The following is a 15039-nucleotide window of genomic DNA, read 5'->3' as shown; positions in this document are numbered from 1 at the left end:
TGAATATAGAAATTCTTAGCCAACCAAGTTCCTTGTTAAGAGATCAAATTCAAATTACAAGCTTAATATATAAACCATATCCTTTATGTAGAAGACAGGTTCCCATCTGTATAATGCATTGCAATAACAACATTATGTTAAAGCAGTAAGTGTGACGCATTTAATGCAGCGGTTGGTTTGATGTATCACTGGTCGGAACACTCAATAAAACTCCTTTAAATGAGAAACTAGTGCAATATCATTAAAGTAAGGATTAAATAAAACTCTCAGTTAAATGTAGTGTAGGAAAGTGAAACACATCTTTACAAAGAAAAAGTAAAGTAACAAAAGTTTTTTACAATGCTGTTCCAGTTATAATCTTTCACTGGTCTGAAAAGAAGAAAAAAATATTTTACAAGCTTTTAATTCAATTGGACATTCATTTATCAGCAACTGACTTTATTCATTGTTAAACTTCCACTTCACCTACTGTACTAGCGTGCTAAATACACAAAGATATAAAAAGAAAAGCAATAGTTTATTAAGACTTAATGGAAGTAATGGCAAACTACTCAAATACTTCTACCAGCAAATACAGTAATTTTTTCTCAATTTTATTTGCCAAGTTGAAATTAAGAGAAGAAGATCTCTATTGATTGAAGCCTTCGCATGTCATACTTTTTGCCATGATAACAGTTGGAGAAACAACCGGATAACAGTCCTTCTAAGATACTGGCATCCTTTCCAAAAACACATACAGGCGAACATTTTTACAAACACTCAAACAGGTTTGCACACATGCAAGCAAAAACATGCCATTATTATTCCAGCACTGTTCAGATGATCCAGTTCTTGAGACTTACCCTAGCACATGCGCTTATATTGAAGAAAAAATAGTTCCAATACTATAGAATAAAAAGGCATATTGTACATAAAAATATGCACTTTGTGCAATTGGATTTAATAATGAGCAAGTAGAGGATCTCTGATGATGAAAAATACAACTAGCAAACAAAGAGACCAAAGAAAGAAAATGCAAGAGCCTTTTAACATCTTCCCCGCTGTGTTATCCCGCTGTCCAACATGTCACTTACATCTCAGTAAATCTACATAAAACAACACAAAAAATAGATTTTTTAAATTTTGCAATGAAACAAAGTGGGCAAAAATCAAGTGTGTGATTACAAATACCCATCCTACTGTTCCTTTATTGTCACCAAAATGTTACTTAAAAAAAAGGAAACTTAAATAGGCCTAAACGTTTGACCTGACACTTTAAAACCATCATCTCTACCAACACAAAGCCTTTGATAACAATAATTATAATCCCTTTACAACAAACACATGTTAGGCTGCTACAAAGGTTGTGTGCTCATTAGCAAAACAGCATTATTTTCCCTTTTAACCTATTACTTTTATTACCTGTAGACTCAACATCGTATGACTCAGTATACAGCACAAAATGGAGATATGGAAATGGAAATATGATACTGTTTACTTTTACATTTAGTTGTGTACATCAAAGAAAGGCACTGTTCAATTGTATTTTCAAAATAACTAAAATTAAATGTGTTTCAATTAAAAAAACAACATTCTTTTAGCATACAGCCATGGACATACCAACTTAAGAAACAAGAGCAACTTAAAGAATAAATAAATCATAAGTAAAAAGGCACAGACTATCCTGACTGTACATACAATATAAAGTAAAATATTGCTTAACTATTAGATAAATATTTTATGCAACAGTTAAAAGAAATGGTTTATTATACAAGAAGGCAAATTGGTTATTTGTTTCTGCAAATGTGTCACGTTTGCTTCATTTCCTAAAAAAATGATTACAAAATGGCAGTTTAAAAATATAAGACTGTGTTGTCAACGATATATGAATATCATAAATAAAGTGGAATTGATGGTAAACCATTTTGCTTTTGAGCACACAATCCTTTCTGCTGAGAAACAGTAACAGACAGAAAAAATGTACAGCAAGATGGATGTGTAATAATCTAACATTGTAGCATCAAGCAAAACATTTCAAAAGTTCCAAAAAATTCTTAAAGACATAAAATGCATTTGGTACATTGGTTTTTGCATTTACAATGCTATTACATTAAGTTTCAAGCCATTCAAAGTTTGAAGTTGCAAAAGCAGGAAGCTGTTTGCCACCAGCAATGTCTTTTCAGTTGTAGACAGCTGGCGGCAGGGCTGGGGGGTCCTCCTTCAAACAGCTCAAGTTATACATAACAATAAACACCATTTATTTTACTAATACATCAGTGACATTGCGCTTTGATTATCCATGTCATCAAACTACTATCTACTAACACGTGTACGGTGTAATCTATTGCAATCGTTAGCAGTCGTTCTCTTCAGTCCATCTGAAGTCCTGACTCTAAGGGTACACCAGGTATTCCTTTAAATACTCATCAGTACCAACTCAGCTTAAATTCCCAGAAAGCCATAGGACTCAACTGCAAGAAGCCTACGGTGCTGCAAACATGCTGAATAAACGTGAGGCAATCATCCCTCTGTGCTGAGGCAATTGAAAGATCAAAACTGTGGCCAGAGAAAAAGCTGCCACATCGGCAAACCAGTTATTCTTCCCATACAGCTGTTCCTGAAGTGTTTGTCTATCGTTCAAGTAACTTGTGGGAGCCTCTCCTCATTAAAACCCTGCATGACCTCACTATACAAACACACAAACACACACTACATTACAAGCATGCAGATACACCCACATGATACACTGCCTGTATCGATAAGTCCCAGCTGTGGCTCTCATGAGGAGTTTTCTGGTTAAACATAAAAGCAGGCTCAAAGCCATTTTTGTGCAGATTTCACCATCTTAGAGTAAGATATTTTTTTTCCATTAAGTTGACAAATACTGTGATGCTATCACATTGTTGCTCTAAGATTAAAAAAAAAAACTTCTCCAAAAGTTTTTTTTCCCATGTATTGATTTCCCTTTATGTTATTCTCTTATTCAAGAGGCTTAGTTTACGTCTTATTCTATTCTAAAGGCACTTAAAAGACATAAAATAATTACGATTAAAGGTGCCGAGACAATCAAGTAAGCTAACCCATTATGACCTGATGCAACAAGTGCATGTTTTCACTTTTCTAACCTGCATTAACTTATTGAAGACATACAAAAAGAATGAAGCAAAATCATTAAGTATGAACGAAAAGTCATTCATTTCTAATAAAAGGAGAAGTTTGAACTTTTCAGGTGGTTTTTATTTCATGTTTTTCATCTCAGAGTTTTGAAATAAAAATGTTTTAGTGGACAGTAATAAGTTTTAGGAAAACCATAACGGGTTTTTAACATATAATAAGTTTTGTAGCAGGCTTGAGGCATTTAACATCAGCTTTCACATCTTCCCATTTCCTTTGTGTCACTGTGTGACTCCTCCTCTGAAGTTTACTAAGCACTCTTGATAATATCAGCAAATCATATTTACACTTCAAGCAACCTGCTCCCTGCTTCGTGAGATGGAGCCTGTGTGTCCCTCTGAATCCTGTGTCTCTACCTTAAGCTTTACCAAATATACAGCTCTTCTACTCATCAACTAGCAGGAACGAGAGATTAAAGGGTAAAGAGCTAACGATAAAAGTGCCATCTTAGAAAATCCTTAAAGCCTGGTCAACTCTCCAGCATTTCTATCGTAATCAGTCTTGTATTTGTCATTCTTGCTGTCTTTCAAGGATCTTGATGAACTTTGGACTGGATCTTGCTGGACCAAAGGTGATGTGATGAGCTGTTTGGTATTTGGAGATGATCCTTCAAGACTGGTTACAGGTATAGATGTCAATCCACTGTGGGACAAAGATCGCTTTGCATAAGAAGTCTCAGTGGAGGGACGTCTTTCACGGATGCCTGCCTCTTTCGCGCGACTAAGCCCTATTGTATTTGAGGAACCAGCGCTGGCACTAGGTACCATAATATTTGTTCTGCTTGCAGTTGTGCTGGTTGTTGGCACCATGCTGGCAATTTCATCAGTGGGTGAGCGCCCGATGCTGCCATCCACCTGTGCTCGGATCTCTGGTGAAACTGAGAGCTGGTACTGAGGCACAGGGCCACTGTCACTGCTTTTAGGGTAAAGGAAGGTCTTCATCTGACCTTTGCCTTTGACATTAACTGTACCTCGATAATCAAACTCATAATCCATGCCGCTGAGGACGCAATAGCTCTCCTCACTAACCTGGACACGACATTCCACTCCTGTTGTGTCCATGCGACTGGCTATATTGACAGTGTCGCCCCAGATATCATAGAGAAGCTTAGTAGTACCAATCACCCCTGCTGTTAGAGGCCCATGATTAAATCCAATGCGAAGCTTAAAGCCAAAGCCCAGCATATTCTTGTTGAAGTCATCCACTACCAGCATCATCTCTAAAGCGAATTCAAAAAGGGCACGGAGGTGGGCATGTGGATGAGCTGCGTCTGCGCACTGCTGAGGATTGAGTCCAGCTGCTGCCATGTAAGTGGCACCAATGGTCTTGATCTTTTCAATATTCGTGAAGGCTGACTTACGTAGAAGTTCATCAAAGTCGCCAATTAGCTCATTGAGGACGCGGTAGCACTCCTTGCCTCCCTCATAGCTTTCTTCGTAGAACTCACTAAAGTTAACAATGCTTGCAAATATGACACCCACATTGTCATGGTTCTTGGAGTAACTTTGGGTGACCTTAAGCTGCTCCGCCACGTGGATAGGAATTATATTGCGAAGCAGCCAGTCGGCCTGGTCCCTCATGTTCTGAATCTTGATGCGGTGTTGATCAGCTTCTACGTTGCCGTGGTAATGCAAACGGTAACTGACCTCAAATTCACGGTTAAGGAACCAAACCAAGAGAAGGAGCAGCGAAAAAGCCACGCAGACCTCAGGTCCTAGGAGGTCCTGAGGGAGGTCTTGTGAGTTAGGATCCGCCGGGTAATCAGGCAGGACGATGGAGATGTTGCTATTGTTCCTCTGGTCATCAGACCTTGTTGAGAATGAGAGTGATAAAGAGAGACATCAAGATATCTATGAAACAGGCTAATATAAGTTTAGAAGAAGTATTTTGCTTGTTACATGTATACACAGCTTCTGTTGCTGCAAGTGCTCAACAAAGAGTTAGGACCTGGACCATGAATTTATGTTGAATTTATGGTCAAGATCATGTTTTGTTTGCATTTTCATTTCCCGGATATTCCATAATTTCATTACTATTACTATTTATAATATAGTAATGAAAGTCATTTGTGTGTTTAGTGCCTGTTTTCCTGTTGAAGCATAAGGTTTGACAAAATATCACCATAAAAATGTTAAAAACATCCCTCCTTACCAGAAAAGCAGGCTTTTAGCAACACTGGAGAAGATGAAACAGACAGAATCACTCATCAACACATTTGAACAAACACAATACAGAATCATATAACTAGTCATAATTCTCTCTGAAACAGTTTTCGGCATAATTTGAATACTTTTTGAAAAGATTATACATATCTTATTAATTTTCCTCTGTTTTTCATTAAGAGAATTAACTGCATTTTTCTACCTGCAGGGGGAGCTGAAGAGCAAGGCAAGCATTGCCAATCCCATCAGTGTAGCAACTGTTGAGCGCATCCAGTAGCTGAGCTGACAGAAGTTACAATACTGAATGATGGCGACGATGACAGCACAACAGATGAACATGGTGAACTAGGAAGTAAGTGACAAAGAGCAGCATTAGTCAAAGGAACCAGTGTTGTGCTGATACTTGAAATGATGGTGTTTTGCAGTTTTTAAATCGAGTAACTCATAATACAAGAAAGAAGAACTCACTCAAAACAACCACTGGTTAAAAAAAAAGAAGATGAATCTTCATCCTACCTGAATGGATAGATGCATGTCACAGGTGACATGGGAGAAGACTGCTACAGCAGGCAGAGATACCAGAAAGGCTCCTACACAGTGACGAGCTACCCAGCCTGAGAAGGCTGTCATCAGCACCCGAGTGCATTTCAGCGCACTGTCCAGATAAAAAGCCATCCTGCAGAGGAAAAGCAGGAATCCCTCACTGACAGAAATTACCATGATATGTTAGAGATGTCACAAACTTAAAGAGGCCAATTTTATTCCAGTTTAATTACATCATGAAAAATAAACAAACTAAAAACAAGACTGTCTATAAATCTGTTAAATGGATAACTCTTTTATAGTGAGTGTTTTTGAGACATTTCTTAAATAGAGTTTATAATGATTATTGCTCTCTCTCAGCCAAAGCACATTGCCAACTCATTTCTTCAAAATTAAAACGGACATCTGCACTTGCCTCATGTTTTTTTTTATTTTAATTTTATGCATGTTCGTTCTATCCTTTTACATCAGGAGTATGAAAATTATATTCCATATGGTCACTAATGCTTGCTCGTATTACGGGGGTGTCTTGCATTTGTTTTTTGTATTGGCTGACTGGGGCTCATGGTGGTTTAAGACTATTAGTCTGCATTGAATATCTCACCGAATAGCAAACAGCAGACTCAAAGCTTGTAGCAGAGCGGCTACGGCTGTCAGAATGAGCGTCATAGTGGAGATATTCTGGTGGTTAATGAGTGGTAGAAGGAAACAGGCCAACGAGAGAGCCAGAAACACCAAACTGCACAGTAGCGTGTCCAAGAACGAACTGAATGTCGGGCTTGCAAACGTCTGCACTGCTGCTTGGTTCTCTACCTGTGAGGGGAGACAACAACAAAAAAGGAAAGTTAAATGAAAACTGGGTACCAAACAACTTTGATGCCACCAGTAACAGTTGTAGCCATGCCATCAAAACTGCACTTCTAAGGAAACACCAGCAGAGGACATTAAAGCCCCATACAAAATTGTTCTGGAGGTCCTGCAGTGATTTCTTTTTGCCGCAGTCATGACCAGTCTTGTGATAACGTAGTACTAACAGGCTTTCCAGACAAGACCCAGACAAAAGGAGACAGAGAAAGACACAAAACTGAAACCAAACCTGAAACCACCAAGAACGGGACGGATGAAATCAGTGAAAGGACTGACATTTGTGCAATTCTTAATAATTTTCAGACCACTGAGACACAAAAGGTAACCACAGTGTTACTGTTTGAGTTCACAGCACACTAACAGTAGACAAACTCATAAACACACACACATGCATCAACACTTTTAGCACAAATGTAGATAAAGGTACCTTTACGTCAAACAAAAACAGCTCATACAATCACCTCTTCCTGGTAGCTTATCCGGTAAGCAGACTCTAGGCTCCTCTCCAGGAAGGTGAGACTCAGCTTGTTTAGGGGAGGTTTGTAGAAATAGTCCTTCATAAGACTGGGAGACAGAAGTGTCAGAGGAAGTCATGTAGCATTCAGATGCAATTATTCATGTAAAGATTCTCCTGTATTTTCCAGTCAAGAACTACGACTTACCTCTATGTATTAAGATTACAAATCTGTAAAGAGTGGGTAAAAATGTTCTCCTTAAGTAATATTACCTGTCCTCCTTAATGACATCCACAAAGTGAGCATCACTCCTCTCCCTGAAGTTTTTGGACCGCAGAGGGATGAGCGCCGAGTGGTCCATGCCCATGGGGCCTCCGCTCCACGTCTTCTTTTCCTTTTCCTGCAGCATCTCACACAGCGACGTCTGGCTGTTATTCAAGGCCTCGAGCTGAGGACTGAGCAGGCCATTCACAGCCTTGGGGCTGCGCCCAGCTGATACCGCTGGGGAACACTTCAGATTTGAAGAGTCCTGTGGGGTAAGAGAGGTTTGAAAGAGAGATCCTCAATTGCCACGAAAAAAAAGGTGCGATAATGGATTTTTGCTTGGTAAGTAGGCCAGCAATATTTGGAATTAGTCTAAATAAGAAAGTCAAAAGTGTGCTTCAGTTACACATAGACTTAAATAGATTTGGGCAGCAACTTAATCTGGGACTTGTGAAGTTCTTTTTTTCTTTCTTTTTTTTTTACTCCTGGGTATAGACCCAATGTTTGAACTATAAAGATAAAAATACTCTGGATGGCTACACCATAATTCTGCATAGTCTCTACATTTTAAGATCAGAAAAACACAGATCAGCTTCTTTTCTCTTTGCCTCAGGTGACAACTACATGCTAACCTTGCTGCTGTTGGTTATGTGGTCATCATGGCAGCCATTGTAAACCGTTTCTTCATCCAGAACCGGATCCTCCCCTGTCATCAGGACCACACTGCAGGACAGACAGGGGGACTGCACAGAGATTATAGGCGAATAGTAAACAGGGAGACAGCACATGTGGAATAATGTGGAGGAATGAATAAGTTGTGCAGAGCCAAACGTGAGACAAATGACAGCTTGTTTGATTTATTTAACTCGGGATTATGCCAACAAGTGTGGCAGCAGAGACCGAGAAATGTAATGGGAGGCAAAGAGTAAACAAGAGAAGGTCTTCATTGGCTCAAGGTCTTAATTTTTTCATGTGCGTGTCTGTATGAGAATGTGAGGTCTGTGCGCTGCGGCCGACCATGACACAGATACAGTCAGAACGAGGTGATGTGTAGTAGTTAAGCAGGCCATGCATAATGTGCAAAACAACGAGATAACAAGCACGGGGCTTCTACTTGCTCCATCAAGCAGAGAGACAATTATTGCCACACATGTCTGACACATTCTTTCACACACTCAAATGTCGTTAGAGCCACTTTCCTGATCCTGCAGTACAACTAATGAATAGATTTATGTTAGAGGGGATGAAAAGCTGTGTATGGAGAAGTCAATGCTTGTATGCAGAAATCCCTGAATTAGCTCATTACAGTACCAAGGAACCCCGCTGAGTTCTCTGCCTCCCAACATCCTCTGTTATTCTTTTTGTCGGTTCTGCCCATGCTCTTACACACCCTTCTCTCTGCACAGATAGATCGACCGAGAATTGCACCGACATTGCAATTTAAATGGAAGCATATTTAGGCATACATACATAGAGGAGGTGCATCAAAAGTGAAAAGGGAGCTCGAAGATACTCTAACCATGCAGGGTGCACAAAGTTAAAATGATATAATTGTAAAGAGAATATAGAATTCTGGTTTATTGGCAATACAAGACTGACAGTCAATATAAAGGCAATCTTTTTGCATGCACAAAAGTAAAAATATTGAAAAAACGCTTCTGATACACCCACGTGCAGGAAAAAGGTTGCGGTAGAACATAGAGCCCAGTGTTCTTGTGCAGGCAGCGTAGATGTGCATGATAAAAACGAGCCAGGCTGCTTTGCTCAGGGCCAGTTACAACCCACCTTGGTTTTGTCTGCAGGAAGGGTGCCAGCGGAGGAGGCTCCATCAGGTGTGCTCACTCTGGGCACAGGACACTGAGGATCAGCATGCTCTGGCACAGATAACGCCACCTGGGAGCAGTTACAGGGAGAAACAGGCTCATCCTTCCTGCCTGAGATCAGGTAGGTTCTAAGACCTAAAGAGGGAAAAGAAAGAAAGAAACAAAGAGTGACGAAAACTGGAGCAGACCTGAGATCGGTTTAGTCATCCCTGCATGTAAGAGTACTGTTGGTTGTGGGGTTGCATTAGGATTCAGCAGAGGCTCAGCACCTAGGATATATTCCCTTGGTAACTTATATAAGCAGGTTTTAAAGAGAGAAAAGAACTGAATATCAATTTCTCCCACTTGCAATAGCCAAGGTTAAACACATGAGTCATATTTTTTTCATATAAATGTGTATAAACGTTATTTTTAGAAGTTTCTGTACCACCTTTTGTTGATTAAGAAGGGTTTATTAAGAAAGAAACAATTTACCGAAGCAAACATTTTCTTTTCCCAGACATCACTTATCATCAAACACGACATTATCACCTTTCAAAAGCCTGTTGTAACAAACTAGTCTATCCATCTTGATTTAGGCATAGCAGACAGCAGCTGAATATTTGATCACATGTATCCTCCCATGTCTAGCACCATATTAACAATTACAACGTTCCTAGTTTCAAGTTCCAAATGTATTTTTCATTTCCCTTTTTTAATGAGGAAGTACTAAATCCTATATTTCACACATAAGAAGATACTGTATCTTCTTCCTTTTCCACACTGGCTAGCTGGGATGATCCTGTTTAGATTTATACTTACTGCACTTGCGATATCATAGCTACAGATAAGCAACACGTCTCTTGTGTTTTCAAAGTTTTAAAAACTGACTTTAAAGCCACCAAATTGAGAGCAAGAAGGTCAAGTGTTGCTGAATCAACTCCTGGTCATTTCCCCTTTCAGTCCGAACTGTGTTATGCAGCACAACGCAACTCCGGCAAGAGGTATCCGCATGCATTTGTCTGCAGCACAGGTAAGTACTGGTGACCGTGTGCTTAGCCACATAATTCAACTGTCAAGGAAGCAGCAGCCTCGGGCCCTCAGTATTGTCTGTGCTAAGCACTTCAGACAGGTCTGCCACAGCCTCTGCTCAACCTCCCTCGGGCTCCACTCTGACACACACTCTGACCACACATATGACACCAGGGTACACACACCCACTCTCAAAGAAGCCCACACACGCACACACAAAAAAAACATCAGGTTCTGAAGATAGGGTACTGCAATAAGAATAAACCAATTGCAAAAAGAAAGATGTCGAGACAAGTATGTTATGATATACATACAAAACACACATACACCACCCTAATCACCTACACGTCCATTCAAACAGTGATACACAACGTGTGAGTAGGTGTAGCTGGCCAGCCTCAGCATAGCTGTATGGATAGCCGGCTGGATGTGACTCGGGGATGGGAAATGAGAGTGGTAAAAGGCAGTAACGACGAGTTAATTCCTCGCACCGGTGATGCAGAATGACGGGAAAAGGCAGCAGGAAACTATGGGTAGTTCCTGGCTGCTCCCGAAAATGAGAATTCACAAGTGCGACTCTGTTAGAGACAGATGCAGAAGCACAAACATACACAACACATGGCAACAGAATTGGCTTTCATTAGGCTGGTAATCGAATTCCTCCCGGTCTCCCACCATGAGACACAACAACTAACACTCATGGGTCGGCAGCATCATTTCCCCTTCCTGTGTCTTGCCCTCATCTTTGCCTCAATATCTCTGAAGAAATACGGCAATTCCTAAAAAACACAGTTCTGTCATGTGACAGTGCTTTAGGTAATTATGTCAAGCAATGATGATTATCAGGCAACCACAAAAGTCGAGCAAGACAGGCTCTCTGTCATCGGTAAAGAGTTGAGGTGTGGAGGATTTCTTGTATTTGAGTCAGAGCTCCAATCACATCAGTTTCAGGGTGAAAAGTCAAAAATACTAAAGAATGTGATTTGTAATAAATTCAAACTGCTGTATAAATACTAAAGAATGTGATTTGTAATAAATTCAAACTGCTGTATAAATACTAAAGAATGTGATTTGTAATAAATTCAAACTGCTGTGTAAAAAAAAAAAAAACAGGTGAAAACTATTGATCTAAAAACTGTATTTGATGGAGACCTTGCCAAATTCATTACAAAAGACATCACAGGACCACTCAGCCTCCATTCCCCAGAACTCTAAGAACCTATTAAAGAACCTATTAAAGAGAATGAAGTATTTCAAACAATGCTGTATGTGCAATCATGAGACAAGTGAGTGGTCCGGGCTTATCATTTCCACACATACGTTCCACACTTTGTAAACTTGAATACTTGTTGGATTGGGTCATTTTCAGATCACACGTCTAGTGAGGGAGAGTGTGCTTTGAGGGACATATCACTCAGATTGAAATGTGCATAAGTAATATTCAGCTTCGTTATTTAAGGTAGAAAGGGATCAAAAATACATTGACCTCGAAAAATCCACAGTTGTTGTCTGTCTTAACACAGCTGCTCAGAAACAGGATAAAGAAGGCTGAAACAAACCGGACCACGAATAAGATTCATAAGCTTAAAGATTATGGTTTTTTGTTTAGAAATGCTTGAAGACAAAGTGACTCTTAATAAAGGAGATGCCTGACTCTGCTGTACTGTTAGTCAGCAGGTTATAAGAAGTTTTTCTGGTAGGGACCACTATCTTTAAAATTGATCTAACTTGACCTTCAGTTTAGGACTGGCAGGAAAAAAAGACTCCCAATGAGCTGTCAGTCTTCGAGAAGGATTCACGAAGAAAAGTCTGCAACTTTCAAGAAGGCCCTGGGGCCTCATTTATAAAAGAGTGCGCAGGATTCATACTAAAACCCAAAAGCCGAAAATGGCGGGTGCAAAAGACAATCCGGATTTATAAAACCACGTGCGCGCACACTTGCACGCAATTTTCGCTTTAACTTGAATTCGCCTCATATCCCACCCTCTACACGCCCACTTCATACCATAAATGGGCAATGCAAAGTACTCCATGTCTGTATTTGCATATGAATGAGCCTGCTGAGCATGCGCAGTGGCTTCCTTTTTCACTTTTTCTACTTTTACTGTGACCACCAAATAATGTCGTTTTCCTGTCCTCCACCTCATCCACAACACTCAGTCTCCGTGAAATTTAGTGGCACGGTGGCTCGACGCGTCTCATTCATCCGGACGCACAAACAGGCTGCAGGAAGCCACTGCGCATGCTCAGCAGGCTCATTCATATGCAAATACTACTTTGCATTGCCCATTTATTGTAGAAAATGGGCGTGTAGAGGGTGGGATATGAGGCGAATTCAGCTGCGCAACCTTCCAGCTGGACTGTGATTTATAAAGCGAACATTGCGTGCAAGTGTGCGTGCACGCGGTTTTATAAATCCGGATTTTTTTTTGTGCCCGCCATTTTCGGCTTTTGGCTTTACGTGCACTTTTATAAATGAGGCCCCTGATCTCTACGAAGTACACTAGCTCCTCTAAATTACACAAGTGCTCTGATTCTTTAGTCAACAGAAGCTTTAAGGATGACTTTGTCTCTTCCCTCACCTCAACTGTCAAAACTGAAACCTAAAACCTTAAAATCTGAAGTAAACCAATAACAAGCTGATAGCCAAGGGTGCTGGCAGGAGATCAGGTGTGGTGTGCCCCATCCATCACTTCTTGTTAGGCTTTGCCTGGCATCAAAACACATTTGCTGTGGACTTGTCAGACATTTCAGCCCTCTTCAGGCCTTCATTTTGTCAGACTAAAAATGTACTCAATAATTCTCCCTCGTCACAGGTTAATGTGAATGTTTGTCGGGTGAATCTCATGTGTTGTGCACCTCACATGTCAGAGTGTGGACAGCGAGAAAGGTGTAAGATAAATCCACCACAAAAGTGTGCACAAAATGTCCTTTCATGAGGAGATATAAGAGCTTTCAAACAGATGAGGGGTTTTGGATGAACGATATGTCCTTTGGGATAAACACAAAGCAGATTTCTAGAAGCCCCTCACGGACATCATATTGCGGAAATGCAATATTTTATTCTATTGTTATTTTACAAATGGACTACCTTATGAGGTGTTTCCAAACATTTCTTTAAAAGCTTCCAGCCAATACAAAATGCACAGGTTTTGCTAAAAATGTGTAGGCTCATATTCTTTACATTTTTGCTATTCTCCATTTGCTCTCTGTCAAATTCAAGAAAGGATTAACATCAGGTGGCATCATGTCTTTGAGACCGTATTGCTTGATATTTCCACACTATTGTTTTTCTTTTTTTGCCCCCTCTTTCTGACAATCTCCTTTCCCTGGGCCGTTGTTTATATGTCCGTTGGTGGCTTTGTCCCGTCACTTCCCGCAACAGGTTGCAGCAGATGACCGCCCTCCCCGAATCTAGTTCTGCTGCAGGTGTTTTCTTGTTAAAAGGGAGTTCTTCCACTGTTACCTCTCATGCTCTCAAGACAAAAGAAACCACTCAATCAAAGATGTAATGCATCCTGCTGGTTTCCTCAGCCAATGCTGCTTTTTATGAACTCACATTTTATAATGTAAACACAGTTCTAATTAACTGAGATGGATTGGAGTAAACTGGACTGAATTTCAGGACATTCATTGGATTTGTATTCAATTCTCTCTGCAAACTATCTTCAAATGACTTGTTGTGAACTGGGGCAATATAAATAAACTAAATTATGTCTGCGATCCCCAAGCTTTTCCTATCTAGGACAACCTGATTTACAATCTAACCTTGAAGCAGATGGAATTGCAGTTTTGTTGGACAATAGATTGTAGCTCTTAAAAGCAGCTTCCTACAAAGCCCATCTCAACAGAACCTGGCATCATCAGAAGGCAGCTGTGCCCTAAAGGCCCCATTGCTGGGAAAAGGTCACGCAGCTTCATGCTGTGTAGTCCAACTGATGTCTGATGTTTGTTTCCTGCTGAGTCTGTCTGTGTGTGTGTTGTACTGTCTCTCTGGGCATCATTTTGCGCATCATTTTGATGGTTTTTGAAGCAGGTCTATGCTTGTGTCGGCGCCTTTCGCTCTTAGATGTCCTTCGGATAATTGAAGAGCATCATTAGGGGCAGTCTCTGGATATTATAGAACATGAAGTGTCCTGTCTTCTGCTATGAGCTGACAGGGAACAGTAGATAACCTTTCTCTGTGAGAGCCCAGTCATATTATCTCCCTCTCCAACCTCCTTTGTTCAGAGCAGATGAGTGCAAAATGAGAAAACACTTTGCAAACAAATAAAACCTCACATCTGCTTCTCCCTTCCTCTCGCCTCTTCTGAGCACGTCCAGGCTCTTGTTGAATAATAGCCACCCCAAAAGCCTCTTTACGTGCAGTGGTATACTGTGGCAAACAAATAGACGGAAAAAAAGCTGAAACTCTCACTGAAGTGGTCAAGTCAGACATGAGTAACCCAACCATCCTCTGGCCCTGAGCAAAGAGAAGGACAAAGTGGAACGCAAACAAGCAGCAAAAAAACGGGCCTATCTGTTTCACACATATATAAAATCCTGGATAAAATCATACAAAAGGAAAAATATCTCTGGTATACACAAAAGATAAAAGGAACAGTTAAATTGTGGAAGGGAAAAAAGGGACATAATCCAACAGCTACAGCGACCATAAATACAGGATAAAACTCTAGACATTGCAAAGAAACACCTTTTCTTTCAGCCTCCTTTTATGACCCGAAAGGAGTTAAGGAGGCGACAATGCTGTCCCAGAGAGCT

The 15039-nt window shown here is 40.3% G+C and overlaps 1 protein-coding gene across 2 annotated transcripts in view; it reads right to left on the bottom strand.

Annotated features, from left to right (window-relative positions):
• Positions 1 to 268: 268 nt before the first annotated feature.
• LOC133421617 (adenylate cyclase type 9-like) overlaps positions 269 to 15039 on the bottom strand; it is a 31282-nt gene continuing 16511 nt past the window's right edge. Inside the window, exons 2-10 of one of the 2 annotated variants that reach the window (XM_061711280.1) lie at positions 9230 to 9402; positions 8077 to 8187; positions 7453 to 7709; positions 7187 to 7289; positions 6463 to 6671; positions 5832 to 5991; positions 5518 to 5660; positions 5305 to 5328; positions 269 to 4962 (exon numbers count right to left, since the gene is read on the bottom strand). In XM_061711280.1, the coding sequence (XP_061567264.1) occupies positions 3612 to 4962; positions 5305 to 5328; positions 5518 to 5660; positions 5832 to 5991; positions 6463 to 6671; positions 7187 to 7289; positions 7453 to 7709; positions 8077 to 8187; positions 9230 to 9402 (2531 nt within the window). In that variant the 3' untranslated portion in view covers positions 269 to 3611. The remainder of the gene's footprint in view (positions 4963 to 5304; positions 5329 to 5517; positions 5661 to 5831; positions 5992 to 6462; positions 6672 to 7186; positions 7290 to 7452; positions 7710 to 8076; positions 8188 to 9229; positions 9403 to 15039) is intronic. The other variant, XM_061711281.1, reaches the window with a different exon arrangement.

The sequence above is a fragment of the Cololabis saira genome, chromosome 21 (genome assembly GCF_033807715.1).
Source record: "Cololabis saira isolate AMF1-May2022 chromosome 21, fColSai1.1, whole genome shotgun sequence".
Taxonomy (NCBI): Eukaryota; Metazoa; Chordata; class Actinopteri; order Beloniformes; family Belonidae; genus Cololabis; species Cololabis saira.
The sequence above is the reverse complement of the archived record's forward strand: the minus strand, read 5'-3'. Positions and strand labels throughout refer to the sequence as shown.